Source organism: Onychostruthus taczanowskii, unplaced genomic scaffold, assembly GCF_017590055.1.
Source record: "Onychostruthus taczanowskii isolate IOZ18803 unplaced genomic scaffold, ASM1759005v1 scaffold14, whole genome shotgun sequence".
Taxonomy (NCBI): Eukaryota; Metazoa; Chordata; class Aves; order Passeriformes; family Passeridae; genus Onychostruthus; species Onychostruthus taczanowskii.
The window spans coordinates 6,263,251-6,286,635 of NW_024498573.1; the positions used below are offsets into that span (position 1 = coordinate 6,263,251).

At 42.7% G+C, this 23,385-nt stretch overlaps 1 protein-coding gene across 2 annotated transcripts; it reads right to left on the reverse strand.

The window, feature by feature from the left end:
• Positions 1-4,638: 4,638 nt before the first annotated feature.
• On the reverse strand, positions 4,639-23,368 carry G3BP1 (G3BP stress granule assembly factor 1). Of its 2 annotated transcripts, none has more exons than XM_041397690.1 (12): positions 23,104-23,368; positions 12,068-12,181; positions 10,825-10,906; positions 10,286-10,459; positions 9,371-9,461; positions 8,776-8,869; positions 8,206-8,410; positions 7,620-7,721; positions 7,110-7,221; positions 6,657-6,782; positions 6,439-6,548; positions 4,639-5,717 (listed from the first exon to the last, which is right to left on the reverse strand). In XM_041397690.1, the coding sequence occupies exons 2-12, from the start codon at positions 12,160-12,162 to the stop codon at positions 5,511-5,513; spliced, it is 1,398 nt and encodes a 465-aa protein (XP_041253624.1). In that variant the 5' UTR covers positions 12,163-12,181; positions 23,104-23,368; the 3' UTR covers positions 4,639-5,510. The 2 variants fall into 2 exon arrangements, with proteins under 2 accessions (XP_041253624.1, XP_041253623.1); XM_041397689.1 differs by having other exon boundaries at positions 6,439-6,569; positions 23,104-23,365.
• Between the last annotated feature and the right edge of the window lie 17 nt (positions 23,369-23,385).

Below are 23,385 nucleotides of genomic sequence, written 5' to 3' on the forward strand. Positions count from 1 at the left end.
TCATTTGTTCCCAAACACAACAGCGCCTTGATGCTGTTTACAGCAGGGGCAGCCAAAGGCTGGGCTGGTTCAGCAGCAGCACTGGGAGATGTTACAGGGTGTCCCATCCCTCTGCCAGCACTCCCTGTGCCCGGGAGGGCAATGCCAGCCACCCTCCCTCAGGGTTAGAATGTGGGGTTTAACACAGACCAAACCTTGGCTGTAGGACAGAGCCTCCTGACACACAGGTCCACCACAGCCCCTCTATCAGCGTTCTTTTGTAAGTACTGAATCCAGATTTGAGCTATTTATGTGGGGTTTCACGTGCTTGCTACAAAAAAAAATGTTTTCCCAAGGTTGTCCATCAACAGGAAAGGATGGCAACAAGGTCAGAGTGTTCTCCTTCTTCAGTCTTACCAAGATCTCAGAAGCAGTGACATTAAATTGACCCAATCTGATCACCTTTTCAGCACAGGAAAAAGGAGCAGCTGCTCTCAACAGGACAAAACTCATCTCCCCTTAACTTCACATGAGCCTCTTTAAAACAATGAAAGAGCTGCATATGCAGCTCTTTTCTTTGCAAGGTGGGTGCTGAAATATCCACATCTCACAGGACATAATCAGAATAATATTCAGAGTAAGAACCCCTGGAGTTAATGTAAGAAGGAAAGAAGTGGGCAATGCAACTGCTCTCTGAGTACCTCTACTGGTTCATTTACACAAGTTGAAAAAAGAATGGAAACGTCAGTGCTTTTTAATTTTCATGCTACTCTCCAAGAACAAAGGAGGCAGGTGAGAAATACAAAATATAAAGTGCAGTCGTGTTTAAAACGTAAGATGTAAAATTTTTCAAAATGAATAAATCAGCTTAATCATTATTTACTTAAATATCTTCTCCCTACCCACCTTAAAAAGGGATGTCCCTATATTTTCTGTATGAATTTACTATATATACATATGTATAAATTTATACATACACAAAATTGGTATGGCCTTACACTCCATTTAAGGATATTTTGCTACATTGGTCAGAGTGCAAAGCAATTGCTTCCTTCAAATCAGTATTTTTACATCATGAAGACATAAACCTGTAACTTAGACAATTTGCATGACCACACAGCCACAATGGCAAATTATTTTTCTGGCTTGTAAAAAAAATTTTAAAACAGAAGTTCTATTTCAGCAGTTTGGAGATGGAATGTAAAGTTTCTGCTGTTAAATGTATATAAAATATATTTATTGAATCATACATTCATGCTGATTCCAATAAAAAAAAAATTAAAGATTTTTCTGAAATTTCTCTCCATGGATTTTTTACTTACTGCTGGAAACACAAAAATGTATTTCTTGTACTATTTTGCAAGCTAGGACATTATTTATATACAGCTTTAAAATTCTTCAGTAGATGGAGTGACCTTGGTGCAAACACCCAAAATGACATTTCAGAATGCAGGACTCGCACTGAATCACAAAGATGGTCACAATAAAGTGTTTTTCCTTCCACTGTCAGGTGCTTTGTCAAGTTTGAAATATCACCAGTGGAACAGCAGGTCCCTCTTGGCTTGGCAAATGGCATTTTGTGACAGGAAATAGAAGAGCAGCATCCTGCCCTTCAAATTTATTCTGAGAACATGCCATTACTCTAAAAACTGTCTTTAAGTGATGATGGAATTTGAAGGAATTTTATTCAGTTTCATGTTTCATAACTAAAATTGTTATTAATGGACCACCTTTCCCCATTCTTCCATATAACATGCAAATAACTTTCCCAACTTACTGTTGGGAAATTAATCATCAGTGAGGGAATTCCTTCCTCCCACAGCACACACAGCTTAAAACTGCACAGTGTGTGCTCCTATCCCCAAGAACAACCTTGTAATGGAGCAAAAACAGCAAAAAGAAACCATTTGTTCAAAAATATGCCCTTCCATAATGTGCAGAATAAGCAGCTGCAGAGATCAACTCCAGATCTTCATACCTGCACCCAGAACCATCCTTTTCACAAGGCACTCCCAGGTCTCAAGGGCATCTCTGCCATGTGGCACCAGAGGGAAGTTGCTCAGATTGAACTCAGAGCTCACTGTTAGCACAGGCTGTTTTCTACCTCAGGAGTAAACCCTCTCTGCCAAGCTCTCAGTAAGCTCACCACTTCCACCCTCACCTGTGTGTGGATAGTGGACACCCAGCAACACCAGAACTTCAGTCTGAGCAAATTTAAAGAAAAAATAAGAAAAAAGGGCCCTGCAGAGAAAGTGATCCCAGTCTGAATCCTGAAATGCAGAACCAACATCTGCACTCCCAAACACCTCAGTTCAGCTTTACAGAACAGCCCCACATGTCTGCTGGTGCATCCCAGTACTGCAGATGTTTCTCTGTGCTCAAGGAGTAACTTACATCTTTATTTGTGCAATGCCCTTGAAGAAAAGGCAGCAGAGGCAGATCATGGTTTCCAGTTCTGGTTTGGGTGTCTTGAAGAAAGAAAAGGCAGCAGAGGCAGATCATGGTTTCCAGTTCTGGTTTGGGTGCCATGAAACACCCCTGCAAGTAAAAATGCCCTCATTTCTACTTGTCTCAAATTAAGATCAGGCAGAAGAGGCCAGATCACACCAGTCACACACGAAACACACTCTGTCCTCTAAGAAGGGCAGATCAAGCTATCATGACCACGAAGGTTATTCCAGATCTGCCCATGTGGCTGTGATGGGCACTAAAGTCTGAGAGTTCTAGACAGCTCTTCTTCAGTTACCAACTCCCTGCAGAGCACTGGGACACCAGAGCACTTCAGTACCACCACCACCACCTTGTCTTGACTGGAGACACTAGAAATGACACAGTCTGATTCATTTCAGACTGTAGTACTTGTTCCTAGAAAGAGCTGGACCTTGGTCATTAGCCTCCCTGGAGCTCATGCAGCCCAGCCCACTGCAGCCAGCTGAGGAAAATCAAACCGTGGTTTCTTCATAGTCCTCTTCAAGAATGCAGCATTGGAGGCCTTAGACAAGAGGTACTGAGGTTTTAACAGTACAGCGAGGCAGAAACCAGAAGGGCTGGGAGCTACAGAAAGCCTAAACATCAAAACCAATGTGCAACATCTTAGAGCAGGTCTCTTCAGAGGACTTTGCTATTAGCGAGTCACAAAGCCACCAAAATGCAAATAACCAAGAGTCTACAACATAACTTTCTTTTTAAATTACTTCTTTACAAGACATTCCCACAGAATTTTATGTAAATATTTTATTTGCCTGTCATCTTGGGACAAGAACATGACTTTCTGGGTCAACATATTGAGTATGATTCATATGAGAACAAGCACACACTTCACCCTTTAAAATTCTTTACTGACACTCTTCTTTCAAATCAGACAGCAGTGAGCCAGAACTGTCCAGCTCCCACTACAGAAATGGGGGTTCAAGCTTATGGATGCTTTTGCAGATTTGGTTAAGAGCTATAAAAGCTTCTGTTAAAAGCACTTTGATAAGTCTGAAGTGCAACCTGTTACTGCAGTCTTCGGATTCAACATCAAGAACAGTAGAAACCCAACAAAGGGAAAAAAAACATATCACAAACGACAAGGACAGGGTTCAGTAAAAGATCTCCACTGCATACTTTCACCTTGCAGGCATTCCTGATAGGAAAAATGCAGACAGCTTTTGTTTTTTAAAAAAATACCAGTTACCACCACAAGAGGAAGCAGCAGAATTTCCCCAATTTCACACTGGCTGTGAGAGCACACCACAGCTCACACTCTCCCCCAGTTCACTAAGGTATCAAATCTCCAGGTATGGATGGTAAGCAGGCCAATCTGAGACACAGTTGTAAGGAGGGAAGGGACAAACAGTGTAACAAATGCAAAGAGAAAATAAAACAGAAACCAACACAACATTTAGTACAACCAGCTTCAGCCAGTAAGTCTGGCAAGGAAAAGGCAAAACATGACATTGGGGACAGGTAATACCGAGGGCAGCTCTGCTCCAGAGCTTACAGCAAGCACAGGTCAAGAGATGATACACTGCATATGCACAGTCATTATAGTCATAAACCAAGAAACATGGGAACAGTGACACCTGACACAGATGAGCAAACGTCCTACTCAGCTCTGTTGTGCTACCAGAGAACTGGAGGTCCGGTGGAGACACAAATCCACCATTTTTATCCAGATGTTTAACACCAGCCATTACAGAAACACTGCTTTGTGCAGCACCACCTCACATGAACTCCTGGATTGAAATTACCCAGTTTTGTATTTTATTTTCAGTTTCATCTTCTTCCAGAGGCAGTGGAGAGCGTTCAACATCTTAACACCAGGACAGACAAGCACCTTCCATACTTCTGACAAAAATTCCTTCTTATCCACTTCAGGTCTGAAGCAAGGAATGAAGTACTTCAAAAATAATTATTACTTACAGCAGCTGGAAATGTAAAGGATGTGACAGAGGTATTTCTGCTTTGCTTGTACTTTTGCAATAGTTACAACAGGACCTGCCCAGCTTCAAGTTCAAGTTATTAACTTCTGCATCCAAGAAGTATTTGTTTTCAATAATTTAAATGCAAAGTGATGCACAAAAGGTATTAAAAGCTTTAGCAACAACCACCTCTACCTTGTAAACCTAGTGACTGAAGAGCCTCTTCCCCTTGGACAAACTCCAAAATACTCTTGACTTGATAAAGCAAATCTAGACCTTTTTTATTTTATTTTTTAAACAATTTGCCAAAACTGGAATGAGAGATAAATAGAAGGCACAACAATTTTGCTTTTTTTATACAAATACAAACTAAACATGAAAAAAACTCCCTATTTCAATAAAAAATTTCACAAGTTCAGGAAAAGTGTTTGAAGAGTCAAGTTCTAGACATTTAAAACCTATCCCACAATCCAAAATTTCAAAGTGGTAAAACAGTAGTTCGAATTCCTTGCTGTGATCATGTATCAAAAGGAAAAGAGATTCTACGGATACCCATTATTCCACTTTTACAGCGCCACAGAGAGAAAGGTGAAAGTCAATTTTTCAAGTGGCAATGTCTCCAGACCGGAGGATGTTCATATGACCCTCAAAGAAACACCAAGAGTTTTGCTTTTCTGCCCTTGGAATACTTGCCAAGAACTAGGTTTTCCTACAGGCTCTTGAACGCATGCACGTGAAATATTATTCCGCTGACTGCACCCAAATTCATTAGAAAGAGGGGAAGAAAAAAAAAATGAAAGAAAAAAAGAAAGACATTCCTTTAGGAAAAACCACTGGTACCAAAAAAACCAAAAATCAGTCCGTAAGTTTGAGGTGAAGAAGAAAATTCAGTTCTTCTCTTTTTAAAATCCACTTTTCCTAAAACGTTGTTCCACAAAGCTGGAATCTGGGACAAGGACTAGAAAAAAATAAATCACAGAACCATAACACAAACAAAAAGGGGCCAAAATAGTATCAAACGTAGCAGTCTATAACAGGCTAGGGCCACATTCCAAGATACCCAAGGCTGAAATTCACAAATCTGCAGGAAAAAGGGTTTGCGCCACCACGTCAACATCCGCGATGAATTCACTGGCGTTGCCCGATCCCCCTTCCAGCTCCAAATCCTGGCTTCTGGGACATTCCTCCACGTGGAGGCCCTCGAATCCCACCTCCCAGCCCCCCACGAGTGCCTCCAGGTCCACGGGGTCTGTTATCTCTGCGGTCACCCTCCCTGGCAGCTCGTGTTTTCTTCTCCTCCACGTTCAGGCGCACCTCTCCCCTGAACATGATGGGCTGCAACAGAAGCACAGAAGGTGCTGTCATTAATGGGTCACCAAGAGCTCTTCAAGGTCAAGAAGATTCCTGCAACTCTGTCTCATATCTTCCTCTCCATGAAACACTGAAGGGTCTTAGGATTACTTACTAAACAATGGCAATAGCCAAACCATGCATCCAGTCTTGGGGCTTTACTGGAAAAAATAAAGATGTGAAGGAGTGACCCTTGAAAAGCCATCTCAGGCTTAACACTGAGCATTCTGATGTTTTTTAGAAAAGCTCCCTGCATGGCTATGAGGGTGCATCCAGAGTCCCTGCCTACCACAGCAGGCAGGCATGGACACACATTCTGCATTAGCAATCACTGCTGACAGGCTGAGCAGGCACCTCCTGCCTTTGTTAGCAAAATTCTTTTCAGCGTGCACACCAATACAGCTTCTTCCTTTCAGCCTCTGACAAACAAGATTCTACTTGTCCATAGAAGTAAGACTCTCTACCTTGTCCTCCTGAAAGCTTCCTGTCTTCAGCAATCTCCCACTAGAAAAGGGCTCTGTAATGAGCTCCTACAAACTACTTCAATGACAAAGACTGGACAAATCTTGGTAATAGGAGGGAAAAACATTACATCTACTTTAATATGCTCAAAAAAATCTAACAGGACCCAGCACATTCTCTTCCCATTAAGATGAAAAACACTGCTGCCAACAGACCAAAAACCACTGACTAGAAATTTATTTACCCTGTTACTAAGGATCTTCTGAACAGGCTCAGGATCATCAAACACCACAAACCCAAAATTAGGGAGCTTTCCACCACTGTTGATGCGGAGTTCAACAACATTGCCATAGCCTGCAAGAGAAAAGCCAAGTTCTTGGGTCATACATTAGAATGCTCTGTTGACCACGCCCATGGCTGCAACCCCCAACCCCTCAGAGGACAGCAAAGCAATCAACTTACTTTGGAAGAAGTCTTTAAGTTCAGATTTATCCACATCATGGGGAAGGTTCCCAACAAACAGCTGATGACTGTCCGGGTATCTCACAATCCGCCTGGTTTCCACATCGCCTTGTTCACCCTCGCGAACTTGAAGAGAAAAGCAAAACTGATTTTAGAAAACTCAGTCACCACAACAAACAGAAAAACAAGCCATGGTCAGATTTATCACCATTAGAAAAAAAATCAATTCACACTGTCTATCCATTCATATATGGAAAAGGGTAACATTCTATGCTAGCAAGTTTGTAACAATTTGCTTTTCATCACCTGGCTGAGGCCAAGCTTGAATTTTTACTTGAGTAAAAATTGTTAGCTTACTGACAAAAATGATGATATTTCAAAAGCTTTAATTACCACAGTGCTTCCCCAAAACCTTTAAGCAACAGAAAACAGCTTCTTTGCAGCTTGTCTTACTTGGCCTAGGACCCCGCTGAGGTGGGATGCTCGTTCGCTGCTCCCTCACTCGCTGATCCCGCTGAGGTCTCTGAGGGGGGGTCTGAGATTCAGGCTTTGCCTCAGGACGGGGCTGCACCAATTCAAAAAGGAGTGAACAGTTGAGAGTCAGACAGACATACCAGCAGGTTCAGCTTTTAAGACCTCATTGTCAAGTTGGTAATAAAAAAAATACAGGAAAAGGTAATAGTTTTTTCCACCTGTGACTAAAATACCTGTTAGCCCATGTTGGCTTATATGCTATAAAAGCAAGCAGCATTCCCATGAACATTCCCTGTTTTCCTCCATGAGAAACAATTCATTCTCAACACAAAACCCGAAGAATAACATGTTCATAAAGTCTACCACAGGAATCACAGAATGCTAAAGTCTTTGGGGCCTGGGTAGTTAAATCAGAAGCAAGCAGGTTTCACTCTTTTTCCCCTGTCAGCCAGTTTAGCACTTAAACTTCCCCAGGTGCTGGATTCCTACCTGCGAGACCGGTACTTTCACAACATGAGGTGGTATTCCTGATACTGGGACAGCCCCACTGGGAGGAAGGTTCTTGCTGGTTACTGATGCCCAGGAAAATGTCTTAAAAAAAAAAGAGTGATAATAACATAACTACATCTCCTTCTGAAATATATTACTGATAGGACAGCTAACAGATAACATAACATCTCCTTCTGAAATATATTACTGATAGGACAGCTAACAGACACAGGATACCGGGAACAAATTTTCACTTATCCTTGAAAATCGGGAGCCAGCCAATAGCAGTTTCCCCACAATTTCCTACAAATTATTTAAATTCCAAAGACTCAGTGTAATGACAATGGAGTCACACTTCTACTCTAGTCCTGAATTCCAGAGTTGCAACAGGACACAGTGGCCCAACACCAAATACCACATCAAGGTTAACCAAAGTATTGGATTCCTGAGTCTTTATCTGTCCACTGTTACCTTCCTTAGCTCTTAGAAGTGACAAAAACCCCCAGGTAAAAATAAAGCTGTGTAAATAGACAGGAGAGCCATACTGACAAAACTACATCAGAGAAGAGAGATCCGCTGTCATTACCCTGGAGTCCTCTTGCACTGCAGGAGCTGGATCAGCAGGAGCTGGAGAAGGACTCTTTTCCACAGTCTCTTCTGGAGCAGATTCCTCTAGTACTGGCTCAGACTTTTCTTCCTGCACCTCTGGTTCAGGTTCCGGTTCAGGTTCTGCCTCTGGCTCAGGCTCAGCCTCTGCAGCTGTCTCTTCCAGGCGTTCCTCAATGTCATTGCTATTATACAGCAGCACAAAAAGCAGGAGAAAGAGGTGGTATTGTATTTATTCTATTACTGGTGATAAGCAGTGCTACTTATGCAATACAAAAGTCAGGCATGTGTCATGTGAGAGGAAGAACAAGGCCAAGTAAGGCCACACTGCACAAGGATGCAAATTTGGCATTGCTACGCTATAAAGCGGCAAAAAAGAAGTCCAGAGTCTCCATGTTCAGTCTAACAGCATTTTAATTTCAGCTGATCAATAAACAGAAATTTTTTGACTGTCAGAAGAAAACCATTAATAGCAATAAATTCATGTGACCTGTTCTACAAGCAGCCTGTCTCACACAACACCAAACTTCATCTATAAATATATTATTACCTGACAGCCTGCTCGTAATAAGCACCACTATCATCAGGAACAGCCTCAGGTGTCTGCTGTCTTTCCTCAGGTTCCTCCCCTTCCTCCTCTGATTCTAAATAAGGTTAGAAAAGAAAAAAAAAAAAACCACACATCTTTAGTCAGAGGCTCAAACACAAGGCACCTGTCACAAAATACAGGTGAAGTTTCTGCCAAAGAACACAAAGGAAGCACTTTCGAGATGTGACATGAAACAGACATTTCTTTGTATTTGCACTATCACTTTGGTTACAGTTTTGACCAAGATTAAAAAACATGTTCCAAATACTTCAGAGAACCAGATTTATAACCTACAAATCTGACTGCAGCTGCCAAAATAAGTCTTACAATTCTTGTAATAGAAAACATATTATGCCAGAAAAATAATCATCTGCACGTCACAACTCCTTGCTGGACTGTAAAGAACGACAGGCAAGGAAAAAACCTACAAGCACGTGAAATTTAACACTGATCTGTCTACTCTAGCAAGAAGATTTCCTTTGATCTGGGAACAGAATGTTGATATAGATCCAGAATCAAACACAAACAGAACCATCCAAAAATTTCTGCTGCTTACCCTCTGGAGGCTCAGTATCAGAGTCCCCAAAAACCTCGTCCTGGTAGCGGAAGATGTCGTTGTGGACATAGAACTTGTTAGCAACAGAGCCCTAAGAGCAAATCAAAGGAAGAACTGAATCAATTACAACAACCTCCAGTGACAAAAATTGAAATATTATAAAAACAAGAAAGGTTTGAACAAATCGCCCTTCCCACAGAATTAATCCAAATTTGCCTCTTTTAAGAAATTAATGTTATTTGGGGCAGGATAAGAAAATTATGTTATTTGGGGCAAGAAAACAAGAAAGAAACTCTAACAAGTCAAGGATGGATTGAACAAAGGAAAAAAAATTGAAGTGCTTTTAATTCCAACAGCTCACAACACTAAAGAAGTGCGATTGACAACTTCCTGGTGTCTAAAGTATCAATTTTGATCTCCAAGTCATATTGTAAAACAGAGTGATCTTGCAACACCCCTTTTTCACTATCATTTTCAATTCTGTCAACTGTTTTGTTAAAAAAGTCTATTTAAAAATGCCACTTCAAATGCTAAGTCAGCACTTTGTGAACATGAGAATCTGGAACCCATATTTTCAAAGTGACAGGAAACATTCCCCTTTCTACCATGTCTTTTTCAGTAAGAAGACCATTCGCTTGGATAGCAAATTGAAGAGAACATAATTTTAATATGCTTAAGAAAAAATGTGTTGCACTAACCTAGGAGTCCAAAGTCAGGATATTTATAACTGATTTCAATATCCAAGGTCAATGCACAGTCACACAGAAGTAGTGTAACTCCCAAAGGAATTTTCAGAACGTAACTGCTGAATTTTGTGGCAAGTTATCATCCCAGTCTAACCCTTGAGATTGCAGCCCTGAGGCAGACAGAGCTCACCAACAGTGCCAGAAGCCCCTGGCAGCCCAGCACACCCACCTCAGGAGCGAGCACGAAGGTCTGCATGAACCTGCGCACGGGCTGCATGTTATTGGAGAGCTCTCCCATCACCTGCACCACCACGCCATCGTTGAGGGTGGCGTGGGCATCCACGTGACGGATCTTCGTGTGGCAATCCTTGAAGTTTAGTGACAGCACCTTCTTGTGGATATCCTAGGAAAGAATGGTACACGTGGGTTATGCTGCAGAAGCCATTTCTGCCAAGTAAGCAGCTTTCAGAGAAAGCAAAATCATAAAAACTGGTTTAAGATACATTTGCTAACTCTGGAGAGAGAGCTTGGCAGGATGCTTGGTAAGTTTGCTTTGCAAGCAATTTTACATTATAAGCTTTCCATAAAGGAAGCACTTTTTCCTAACTATTGCTGTCTACAGTCAAGAGGGTTTTTTCCCTCCCCTTTTTTCTTCTTTTACAGAAAGCACTTGAACAGTGTGGGGGTGAACCACAGCTGGATACATTTCTCAACTATAAAGGTGACAAAATAGAAGGAAAGAACAGCTTTCTTTTTTAAAGTTCTTACAGATTGCCCATAGACTGCGTCAGCTGGTTTTCCATTGGAATCCAAGCCACCGTGGACATAGGAAGAGTTCTTTCCATAAAACCTGTTGGAAAGAAATATTTTAATGCCAAGCTTTGCTGTGTAAGAACACTGAGCCTCTACATTAGAGTGCAGTAAGTAAGTTTCCTGTTTGAATCACTAGAATAAAGCCACAAAAATCTCATAATCCTGTTGCCAGTCTAAGGATGGGGGGAAAACTAAGTTTTCTCAGGTAAGCTGTAGCATTCAGGTGTGTCAGAGACCCAGGCACCAACAACCAAAACCAAAGTCTCATGAGAGCTCAAGATCCAATCACATTATCCTCTTTTTGCATGAGGTCTCGAAAGCAACACCCTGAACATCTGGGATGCTGAAGGCTCCCCCTCAAGTTCTGACTTCAAGCTCGAGCAAGGAGCAATGGGACTGTTTTGCTCTTCTACAGTAAAAGAGTATTGCAGGTAAATCTTCCTTTCTGGAACTGAGAGGTTACCAGCTGAAATGCCCCAAGCACCATGGCACTGCACTCTGCCAGCATATAAAAGCCTGGAATGGATTCCATGGCACAGAGTCAACTGTCCTCTGACCCAGGGGGATGAGGTCAGCTGTCCACCTAAGTGGAGAAACACTCTGAGTAAGTGTTCCTGAGACTGGATGGGGGAAGGCTTCAGAAACTTTATCTGGTCACTCAAAATACAACAAAACAAAGTGTATCTTCATAAACAAGACTAGTTTCAGAAGGATACCTGTCACACCAAACAGGACTTGTTTAGATAATGGATCATAGTTTGTTGCATATCCATAATTTCCTGGCTTTCCTTTAAGAAAGAGCTGGTGTGACTCCCAAGAAAGACCAGTAGACAAGCACAGAACTTATTCAATGTTTCCTCCTAGTCAGGGGGCATTTTATCAAGCCAAAAACTACAGAAATGCTCAACTAAGTGGTATTTCTCCAACTTCAATTTATATTGATTACAAGCAGAAGTGGCAAACAGCATTTCCATTTGAACAAGAACGCAGATATTTAAAGAATTCCTGTAGTCTTTATTATCCATCTTTTAACCCAGCTGATCAAAACCAAAAGTAAATGACGCTCAGCATCTCGAATAAATCAGTTTAAGTGACAAAATTCAGCAAGCTAAGACACAGTAAGAAGATTTCACCAATTTCAGCACACAAACTAAGAAATTCACACAGAAAACCAGCTGCAAGCAAAGCAGAGCTTTACCTGTGCAAATAGTCAGGTGCTTGGTTCAGCAGGGTATAGTACTGCCTCACGAATTCCCGCCCGACCAGCAGGGGACTTGGCTTCTCCATCACCATTTCTTTGGTCAACTGAAAACTATGGAAAAAAAAACAAAAGCTCCATAAACCATGAGCATTTCAAATGGCTGTTCTCATCCTGATTGCATAAGCACCTAATCGCAGCAGACAGCACACACCAGGACTGTTTTACCCCTGTAAGCAGTTTAAGCAATGTGTTTCCAGAGTCATCAGAGTTTTGGTGCCAGGGAGAGGATTCCTGGGTACCAAACCAAAGGTGGGAGAGGCTGCAAGGCCGAGGCAGGTCACCTCATAACCTGCCAGTAGTTAAGCATCCCACATACCCTCAATAAAAAGCAGGTGGAAAGCAAGTAAGGTTCTTCAAGAGGATTTGCTAAGTGGCTAAGACATTTACAGTCGATCCAAATTCTACTTACCTCACTTGACTTCACAATCAGAATTAAAAGTCAGATGTTCTCAGGCAAAGCCTGTGCTACTGTATTAAGGGCATTTTTAGAAGGTCAGAATAAGTCCAATCTATTTTTATCAGCAGCACAGCACTACCTGCTGTGAGTGTCAAGCACTCTGGAGGAATATTAGATTATATTAAAATTATTATGCTACAAACAAACATACACTGCTCTTCCCCTCCTTCCACCAATCTCAGCAAGTCACTTCTCACTTAAACTCAGACCACCAGTCAAGTGAACAGCACCACCCATGCCCAGGGACAAATCCATCTGGGTACCTTCTACCTACCTTCCATGGATCTGTAAGTTTAGGTAGAAAAGTATCTTCAGGACAAGCCAGCCCAAACCAAAGCCCATTCCCACACTTCCTTGTTATTAAAAACTCAAGGAACTCACACTTCCTTGTTATTATACTCAAACACTGTTCAAACTCATTCAAAATAGTTTTAAACACACAGGGATAAACACCAATAAACACAGGGCATGTTCTTAGTACCAAATACAGAACCAAGAGCAGATTTTCTGCTTCACACCCAGTTGTACCAATCAGTAGGCAATGGAGGCTTTGCAAGCAGTTTTGCTGCTGAAAGAACATTTTCCCTACTACTGACCCCCAATCTCCTTCACTACAGAGCCCTTTTCCCAAACACATGGTATTTAAAGTCCATATGCACATTCTCCAGGTGTGACAAGCAAGTCAAAACTGACACTATTCAGCTGAGCCCTCTAAAAAGCAGTTCAGGAATCATCGATTACTTATCTGCTTTTATTTAATACTGATAACCATAGTGGCAAGAAATGGTGGCATCAACAACTGGGGGAAAACCCAGACTGGATCACGGCCACAACACAGAATGGGGGAAAAAGGAAGGCAAACTAAGTAGTCTTTTAGCATAGAATAATCCAGAGGGAGCCTGCAAAAGCTCATGCCAAGCCAGGCATGTCTTAGGACAAGTCTTCTCTAGTCACTATACCCAAGAGCATCCCATATCCCAGGAAAACTGAGTTGCCCACAACTTATCCTTCAAACACAGCAAAAGGGAAAGAAAAAGACTGGCTTTCCTGCCTGCTTGTACTAAGCCCTGTCCCAGTTCATCCAAGGATCTTAAACGTTTGACACTCATTGTATTTCGTGAATTTCAGAGAACTTGTCCTTTAGACAGCAAAAACTGACAAGAGAGCAGAGCTTCAGAAGACAGAGGTGACCAGGCTGGTGTTAAATTTCAAACACACAATATACACAGGGCTGCAAGGGAAGTCACAACCACACTGCTGGATGGACCAGGAATGCAAAACAGAAGCTTTAAGCCTCAAAGAGATGAATGTACTTAAGAAGATGCCATGGAAGCTGATACTTTGGGTGAAGCTAAGTCCAAATGAACCTGGCCAATTTCATGTATCTCAGTCAATGGTCAAACACCCAACACATGGAAACCAAGGGACAAGGCAATGTTTAGCTACACTGTCAGAACATCCAGGTAACAGATCTGAGGATGTGACTGCAGCTGAGCTCCCAGCAATGCCCAGAATGCACTGCAATCAGCTTTGCTGGAGGAATGCAGCTAAGACTCAAGCCAGAAGACATAACAGCAGAGCTGTAATTTTGTATACATTGAGGTGTTTCACCCTGCTTTTAACACCATCACACATTACCATCTTTTTAAGTCTAGAATAACTGAGAAACCTTCCCATTCTGTTTTAAAACACACTTTTCTCTAGGTTTAAACACAGCAAGAAAGATCTGGCGAGCTCCAGAAGACTTGTCCATGAACTCTCTCTCAGCAGGATATGTGCATATCACCACCACACAAACAAATGTTACCTACATGACAAAGTGCAGAAAAAGTAAGACTAAATAGGACCTAGAACTTAAAGAGGCTTTTCAAAACATTCAGAAGCTTTCAGCTGTTAGAGGATTTTCAGGAGTTAACCATGCAGAAAAGAAGAAATAGTCCACGTCTGGGTCTGGCCTGCAGGAAATGCTCAGATTCTGCAAACCACTTTCATTTCAGGAAGATTCTACCATCTGTGGTTTTGCAGAAGCCTTTGAACTCAAAGTGTAATGTATTACAGATACAGATGTCCAACACCCAGCAGAGTCTGAGGTGACAAAAACCTCCAAGAAATGAACTCTTGCCTTCTACTGCATGTTAAATGAGATCCCTATAAAATATTATCAGACAATATGAGAACACAGCAAAGGTAAAGTACAGCTAAGTGGTGACTACCACTGCTGACTTCCTCATGCCACTTGGTTTCCTCTTGAGTCCCTGTGAAGCTCTAGAAGGAGCAGGCCAAGCCTAAAGCAGTGGGAGCAGAAATGGCAGAAAGACATGACCTGCACTTTTACTCCGGTCAGCTTAACTGACAAGGCGGGATTTCTTTGCTCCACAACAGTTAAAAATTTGCTTCTGTGCTGACAGTTTACAGCCAGGGAGCCAGTCCTACCACACACCAAGATCACCATTTGGAGAATGACAGGAGATACAGTTCATTTGTTTGTGAAGATATAGTTTCCCTGGAATTCAAGCTCATTCCTACAGATGTAAATAGGCAGGTTTTCTATTCAGTCCTGATAAAGGATGAATCAGGCTCTTCTGAGAATTATTTTCAAGTGCTTCCTAGAACACTAATGTACAAAGCCTGACAATCTCACATTATGTCAAAAACTTCCTGTAGCACTCAAACTTGCACAGCCAATTCACCAACAGCTCTTTCAGATTTCTGATCTTCAGTGAAAGCCCTCACCTACATTAACCCACAGACATCTTCCGTGCTGGTCTCAAGAAATAGCAGAAGTGGTTTGATTAGGTCTGTCATACTTACATGCTTAAAAATATACATAAAAGAACCTCCCTCCTGCTAATGGTGAAAAGTCTATCAGAACTAACTCCTAACATGAAAAGAGGAATTGCTGAGTGCCCAGTTGTTCTCCAGCAGCTCTGAAAAGAAATGGGAAAGACCTTTACATGACCTAAATCAGAGGACAACAATCTGGTTTTACTGCTGCTGCACCTGCTGCTACGTTGCCAGTTGCCATCTGCTCTTGTTCTCCAGCCAGCACAACCTGAATGGTGGAAGCCAAGCATCTCCTCAGAGAGCATTTGCTCCCTACCACTCATGAGCAATTTACTACTCCACTATTCCCTGATCCAAGAAAAACCGCCAATACTTTATACCACATTTTCATTGCACAGCACATAATAGCACCAAATGTTTGAACTGTCACTATGCTACTCCTGATAAAAGCTTATCCACACATTTTCCTGTCAATTGACATAATGATGAAAGGGTGAAAATTGACAGGAAAAGCCGAAAATCTGATTATTTAAGACTCATTCATAATCACGCATTCATATTATCCCATATGTAAAACAAATTGGATAAGTCAAATTTTAACAAGTACACCGTAACAATTGTGCAGCATAACTGAGCCCCTTCCTTAAGCCAAGGACTTAGAGGAAGACAAATACCTCCTTTACAGTGGTTATCACCTGGCTGATGGAAAATTCCACCATCTGTTACAATGCTCCCACTTGGCAGAAAATCAATGTCAGGCACTGAATTTCTGAAATACTGTTATGTAAATTAGAGCCATTTATGTAAATTCTGCATTAGCAAATGCACATTTAGGTCCACAAAACCTATTACTATATTAGTGTTCAGAAAAATGGACTCAGCACACACATCCAGCATGGGTTATTATTTTCCTACTAAACTGCAACATGGTGAAAGCAAACTAATCACTGCTGTGCCAACTCAATTTGTTTGGGGTTTTTGTGGATTTGGGGTTTTTTTTTACATTTTTGAATCAGACAAGTTTAGCCTGAATGTTGCTTCTACTGGACTTCCTACACAACAGAAGTGTGTGTTTTGTTCATCACAGAATGTTTGGGCTCTCAGGACAAAACAGTCCCAAGACCCAGGCAAAAGTCCCTTGGCCTGATGTAACAAGCCAAAGGACCAAATCCCAAATTTCACTTCCCAAAGAGTGAGGCAATTTTAAACTTCTGTCAAGAAAAAAAAGTTTAAACTAACAAGAAGACACAAATTAAAATTGAATCAATCTCAACAGGCCCTGGTGTGTTTTTAACATTAGCCTTGTTTCTTTGTTCTCTGCCATTTTTAATTACATTTTTTTGACTTGCATTTTAATACAAGGAACCTTCCCAAGAAACCCAAAGCTCCTACAACGCATTCTAGTTCAGAGTGGAATGTAACACAGCAGTTCACTCCTTCTCCTTTGGCTAGTCAAGTGCTCTGAGGTGACCATCTGAACTCCCTCCTTCCACCTCTACAAACTGGTGGAGTTTACAGGGTGCCAGAACAGCCATTCAGAATGTCAAACTTTTCACACAACCCCACTCCCTCATTTTGGTATCAGTGAATTCCTTAACTTAAAAAGGCTTTTTGGAAATTGAAGAAATAGCAGGAGAAGTTTACACAGAAAAGAGGTGTCTGTATCCAAGCACAACACACAACAAGTGTGGCAAACAGCAATTCTGCTGGAAATTAAAGATCTGGTCAATAGTTAGTAGGATTGCATAATTAAGTGTCATTTGGGATTTCTCCAAGTTGCTTAGCAACAGGTGAGCATACTCAAAGCCACAAAGCATTTATTTAGATGGAATAGCCAGCTCTAGAAGCAGTTACTGCTGCTGTTATGGACAAATAAAAAATGAAAGTAGTGGAAGAAAACGCCAACAGGCCTCTAAGAGGCATGATACAAAGTTTAACAATGAAACAACAAATAGAGTTAATTCCAACTCTCTATACATGTTACATGACTGGCATCTGCACTGCTGCTGACTAAGCAATAAAAGAAAAAACCCATGAGGCTGGCACCTGTGTGAACCAGGATAGAAAACATTGAAGTGAACAATGGAACACAAGCTAAACTTGCACCCCATGGCAAATTCCAGGGCCCATCTCAGCTGGGGATTTGTATCACCACACCAGCTTGCTCTCAAGCAGGAAGAGTGAAGTAAATGTGTATTTAAAACACCAAGACTGCAGATACACTGAGATACACTTATTTCAATACAGCCTCAACTATCCAAGGGGAACAAAGAAACCCAAAACAATCCAGCTGTTGACCTGAGCTTAAATTATAGAGAGCTGAAAATGCATCTCAAATAAGCAGGCAAATGAAGTCCCAAAACATTAATCTGCTTTACAAAAACAGGTCTCATTACTTGCCTCCCACTGGATGCAGAGGCAGACAATGTCACTGGGACAGTGTCCCAGCAGCACAGCCTGTATTTCACACACAAACCATTACAGCTGCCTACCTGTAACCAGTTCATCTTTTCTGCCCTTTGAGATTCAGAGGCAAAGTGTTCAGCCTGGAAGAAGTTATCCTAAGTCAGCACTATTTCACAGGAGGCAGGATGCTTGGTAGCCACAGTCAATGGAAGCTCAATGATGGGATAAGTTATGCAATAAATAAATATTTGAGGATCAAATTGGGACAAGTTGTGAAGTTACCAGCATTCAATTCTTACTAGTATCTCCAGGGAACATTGAGAGTCTGTAAGATGAATGTATTCACCAGGAATGTCCAGAAACAGGCACTTCAGAGCAGTGTGAATGAAATGTCAGACATATCATGCAGACAGAGGAGCCTTTAATAATCTTCCAAACACCTAATAAAATGTGGATCTAGACTGTCAAACTTAGCACAGCTATTTCTCCTTTCACTTGTGACTCATCTCCACTGCATGACCCACACAACCTACAAAGACAGGCAGTGCCTACATTCATAGGATACTTGAGGTGTTACAGGGAACTAGAGCCTAAAAAAATACATCACACAGCAATCACCAGGCAATCAGCTTTCTCTGTGCTTAATTATCCAGATGCAGCAGAAAGGCAGAGCAATACCTGAGCCCCTGAAGTTCGAGTCACACTGATAAGGGACTCTCTAGAAAAGCCACGTATCACACCAACCATGGATAAGAAAAATTAAGTTCCAAGCTTAACTATTTTTTAATCAAATGATCCAATCAAGCAAAATTTAAACACAATAAGTTTTTATCACAAGATTAAAAAATAATTCAGAATTACATTCAGCACTGCCCATGCTAATACCAAAAACCCCTCTGCTTGCCAGTGGCAGATGGGAAGCCTTACTCAGCAGCAATGCACAGCCCTTCAAACACTGGGAGAATACAAATAAACAAAGCAGCAATTGCTGAAGAGCTGTCAGTGTAGAAGTCTGCCTGTGCTTTTGCTAACAAACCCAAGTGTGATCCACAGTTGATGGATATGATGGAGTCTGCCATTTTTTAGACAAAATTCAGCACTAATTGTGTTTTTCAGCTCTACCAAGCAAGAAAGAGACAAACTGAAGGTTTCTAATGCTTTCAGTCAGAATCTAAAAGAAAAGAGATTATTTTGGAGAAATGTTATTTCCAGAGCATTAAGCTCAAAAGCAGATTAAAACCACAAAGATCACCTGAAGTGCAAGGGTACTTGAGATCAGAATACGAGTAAGGGCTGAACACTGATCTGGGTAAGGAAAATGATACCAAACACTATTCCTGTGGCTAAGGGCATAAAGCTCCAAAGACAAACAGTAAATCAGGTCCTGCTTACAAGAGAATAAAAAAAAATCTAACGAGGAAGACTCTTGAAAACCTGCTATTAAAACTAAGTGATGTAGTAAGAAATTCTCAACAAGGTGCTTGGGTTTTCTCTTCATTCCTCAAAACACTCTGCCCTCCTTGGATGCTCAGCTTAGTATGGTGTGGGTTTGGGGGTTTTTTCCCTTCCTTTTTAAAGCTGTTTCACCTGGCTTCCAAGTTTCTACTTGATACCACTCAATCATCACTTCTATTCAGCAGTTACCTGCTGTAACATTAAGCTAAGGTGATTTTTCCCAAGCATAACAAGCAACACTCACAAAAAGAGCTCTGTTACATTTAGCACTACACAAAATCACATGGCCCTTGTGATTTGACAGAAGTCAAAAAGGAACTCCTCTTCAGAATCTGAGTCCTCTGAAAACTCAAAGCCTTGAGAATTCCCAGAAATATTCCTACATTTTTAATAATACTAAAATCAGATTATCCTAAAGCGGCTCTCAAATGTGGGGGAAGGATTTGCCTTTCTAACTGAACTTATTTCAACCTCATTGACCCTTCAGTTAGAAGCAATGTTTTCCTGCAAAATTACATTTTAAACATGCAAATTTCATCCTGAAGGGCAGTAGGATAGTGCTGAGAGGTTTGTTTACTTTTTCTTTAATAAAAAATAAGTCAGCTTTCTGCCTGTACTGCTCTCCAGACTGTTTCATGATAAAGCAGCTACTTAGACCCTGTGATTCTGCTATTAGAACAGGTTTTGTTTTGACATCCAAGAGCTGCTCCAACATCTCGATGAAGTTGGCAGCAGGTCCAGTCATCTTCTCTTAGGTCTGCAAATTTTCCATTTGGCTCCAGTGCACCTTCTTAAAGTAAAAAGCAAAAGTTACTCATCAGCAGTCTAAGAGGCAGATCAGAGCCCTGAGCTACACCAACAATACAGTGAAATTCAAGCTTAATGCCACTCAGATCAGAATCACCAAGGTTAAGATTCAAAATATTTTCTGCATGCCAAGCAACAGAGAACTGTAAAGAGAATCAACTCTTTCACCACTTAGGCCACAGAAGATGCTTAAACCCGACGTATCAGCTGTATCCTGGCACTCAGAACTGACCCATCCCAGCACTGTGACATTAAAAACAAAACACCCAGCCCAGCAGCAGGCAGGACACAGCAAAGGGCAGAGCAGATGGAAATGGAAGATGGGCACCAGCACTTTGCAGTGCAGAGCTGCACGTTTGCCTCAGCAAGGAATCAGGTTCAGCACAGATCACTCCTACACAAGTGACAGCAGCGAGCTCCTGCTCTGAGAGCTGCACTGCATCAGCCATGTCCTCCTGGAAGAGCTCCAGACTTAATATAGCAAAACTGGGACCTCAAGCCAGCACAACACTCACTGCCTGCAAAGTTTAAGGTTCTTTTACAGTACCTGAGGATCAGACTTCAGTTTTTCTTTTTAGTTACTCAATGAGGTAGCTTAAGGTTATCAAGTCTAGCAGTAGGTACCCCAGGAAATCCAGTAACTACTTAAAACTCAGCAGATTTGATAAAAAAAGATAAAAAATCACCCAGTCTTCTAGAGCAAACTCCACTTTTGGTTTGTTCCAAGCAGAGCAGACTACAGGCAGCACAGCAACTAGCACCACCCTGCTGAAGTCCTGCTCTGCTTGGATTTCCTCTTTGATTCTTCAGGCATCACCTTTGTCAGGCAAAAAGGCCCACGTGCTAATACTAAAAAACTAGAATAGTGTTTTCTGATTCCAACAGGCCATTTATGCCAACCTTATGAGTGCTCTCTCATCAGGTCCTACTGTTTTGAACAGAAATCCCAAGATGTACTTAAAGCAACATCACCTTTGGTTTATTTCCCTTTCAGTAAAACTGTTGCTCTGTTTGTTTGCCTTACAATTTGCAAGGTGAAAAATAAAGCTCTGAAACAAAGAATCTGCTGTTTCATCGAAAGATTCTGTTAAAATTCAGTGTTCAAACTCCATCAGTTGTGTTGAACTCTACTGATGCTGTTGTGCCAGCAGCAAAGGGAGCAGCAGAGCAGTGCTCCTGCAATCGCAGCACAAACAAAACAAATCCTCTGGTGTGCTTTTGTTGTTTCTCAGACTGCAAAGGCAAAGATTTCCAACAGAAATCCTGATGGGCTTGGCACACATAGACTAAGTCTTGTCCACCAGGTTTTCAACTTTAATTTTAATTATGCATCTCTACCTTCAACTTAAGGAGTCCACACTTAACACAACCTAGCAAAAAAAGGGCAAATTCACACCCTCAGGAACTGGAGCCACTCTTTACCTCCTTTTGTATGCAAGCCAAAGGTTTTTAAAAATACTTAGATCTATAAAATTTTGATATACCTTTGCAAAGGCTCCAACATTCATTGCTTTTTTCCTGACAGGCTTTGTACAATTACACTTTCTAGCAGGTTTCAGTAGAGCCTTTCAGGCAAACCAGTCCCTGCAGCACGTGATGCTGTCAAAAAGGTCCTGAGATCTCCATCATAAAGATAAGGATGTAAGACTTCAAGCACGTGAACACTTCCAGCCAACCTTCAAATTAGCTACATGTACTAGCCACTTAAAAAAATAAAAAGCTACACTTCCAACTTGACATCATTATATATGGTGACTGAAACAACCCCAGGAAAGGTGAGTTCAGTTCACAGGATGAGAAAAAGCTACCATCAGCACCGTGGAAGCATCACAGAGCTATCTAGCAAAATGGTTTGGCTGATTCTTTACAGACAGAATAAGAAAAGTGAAAATTTGGTTGAAGTGAAAAATATCAAGAAAGCTCTGAAAAGCAGTTTTATGTCTGTCAGCTTCTGCACTTCCCTTTATGACATGAATCTAAGAAGCTTTGTTAGCAAAAAAAAAAATCCAACACACCCCTCTCCACGTTTGATTTATGGCACCTGGAAGCATCAGCTTCCAAAGCTTGATAGCAGCGTCCAGATTTCCTAAATCTGTCACTCCTGGCTGTGAGAGCAGGGGCTTGCCAAAAATAGCACACACTGGAAACATGGCGGCTTGCTGCAAATGCTGCTTTCCCCCGCTGGTGGAACAAAAAAATCCTTTTTTTGGTAAAGACCACTTATTATACGCATGCAAGCCTTAACACAGAAGGTCACCAGGTAAGCCTGCTGAGAATGAGGAACGCGGTAGAACATCCACATCGACACTGGGAGCTACTGGAAGAAATGTATCGAAACCTTTTCCCAGGGGTTTCTCCAGCACGTACATCTGGGGCCTTACAGGATGCTGGGAAGTCTCATTACGAGCACTACTTCGCATTTAAATCTTCGCTTAATCTCGGATTCAGCCAAGGTCATGCGGTAAACCAGGTTAAGATCCATGCTCTCCTGCTCGAATTATAACTTCCTTCACCTATGAAGTTACACCAAGGGAGGCACAGGTCCGGACCGTGCGAGCAGCCAGCGCTGCCCCTCAACCCGCAGCTACAGCTCCCCGCGAACGCCTCGGGCTTTGGGTGGGCTCCTCCCCGGCCCCACCCGCCCAAAACAAAACCCAAAAGCAGAGAGCGAAAAAGCCTCCGAGCCTGGAAACCCGAGAACAAAGCTCGACCCGCACACCTCGCCTCGCACAATGCGGGCCCGCCGGCAGCCGATCCCCCGCCGCCCCCCCTGCCCCGCACGGCTCCCGCCGGGAGCTCCGAGGCCGCCGCGGCGCCGGGAGCTCGGGCCAAGGCTGCGGACCGCACGGGGGCTGCGCGGCCGCGGGTCAGGCGGGAGGGCGCCGGCCACAAAGCGCCGCGGGGACCGGGCGGGATGAGGGGGGCGCCAGCAGCGCCGTCCCGCACGGCCCGCGGCCTACTGAGAGCCGGGGGCGCCTCGGAGCCGGGGCGGTGCGTGCGGCCCGCGGCCCCCCCGGGAAGGCGCGCCCGCGCCGGGGCCTCCCCGCGCCCCCCACCCCCTCACCTGCGGGCAGAGCGGGACGGGAGCGGAGGCGCCGCTTCACCACAGGGCCCGGCGGACGAGAAGCGCCTCACGCAGCGGCGTGCTCTGCCGCCGGCTACATATATCCGGCGCGCAGCCTACCCCAGCGGGCGCGGCCCAGCCAGTCAGAAAGCGGCGCTCGCCCTCATTCGGATGCCGGTTGGCTCACAGCCGTGAGGAGGCGGGCGGAGAGCTGAGGGACAGCTCAGCCAACCAACCATGGGGCAGCGTTCCGCAGGGCGGTGAGAGTGATTGACACGCGGG

Excerpts from the sequence above, each read along its gene's own strand:
- G3BP1 (XM_041397689.1), bottom strand. The coding sequence starts at position 12,162 with ATGGTGATGGAGAAGCCAAGTCCCCTGCTGGTCGGGCGGGAATTCGTG. Across the intron at positions 8,870-9,370 it reads TGATACTGAGCCTCCAGAGG|AATCAGAGGAGGAAGGGGAG; the intron begins GTAAGCAGCAGA and ends AACCTTATTTAG. Across the intron at positions 6,783-7,109 it reads TCAGCGGGGTCCTAGGCCAA|TTCGCGAGGGTGAACAAGGC; the intron begins GTAAGACAAGCT and ends TTTCTCTTCAAG.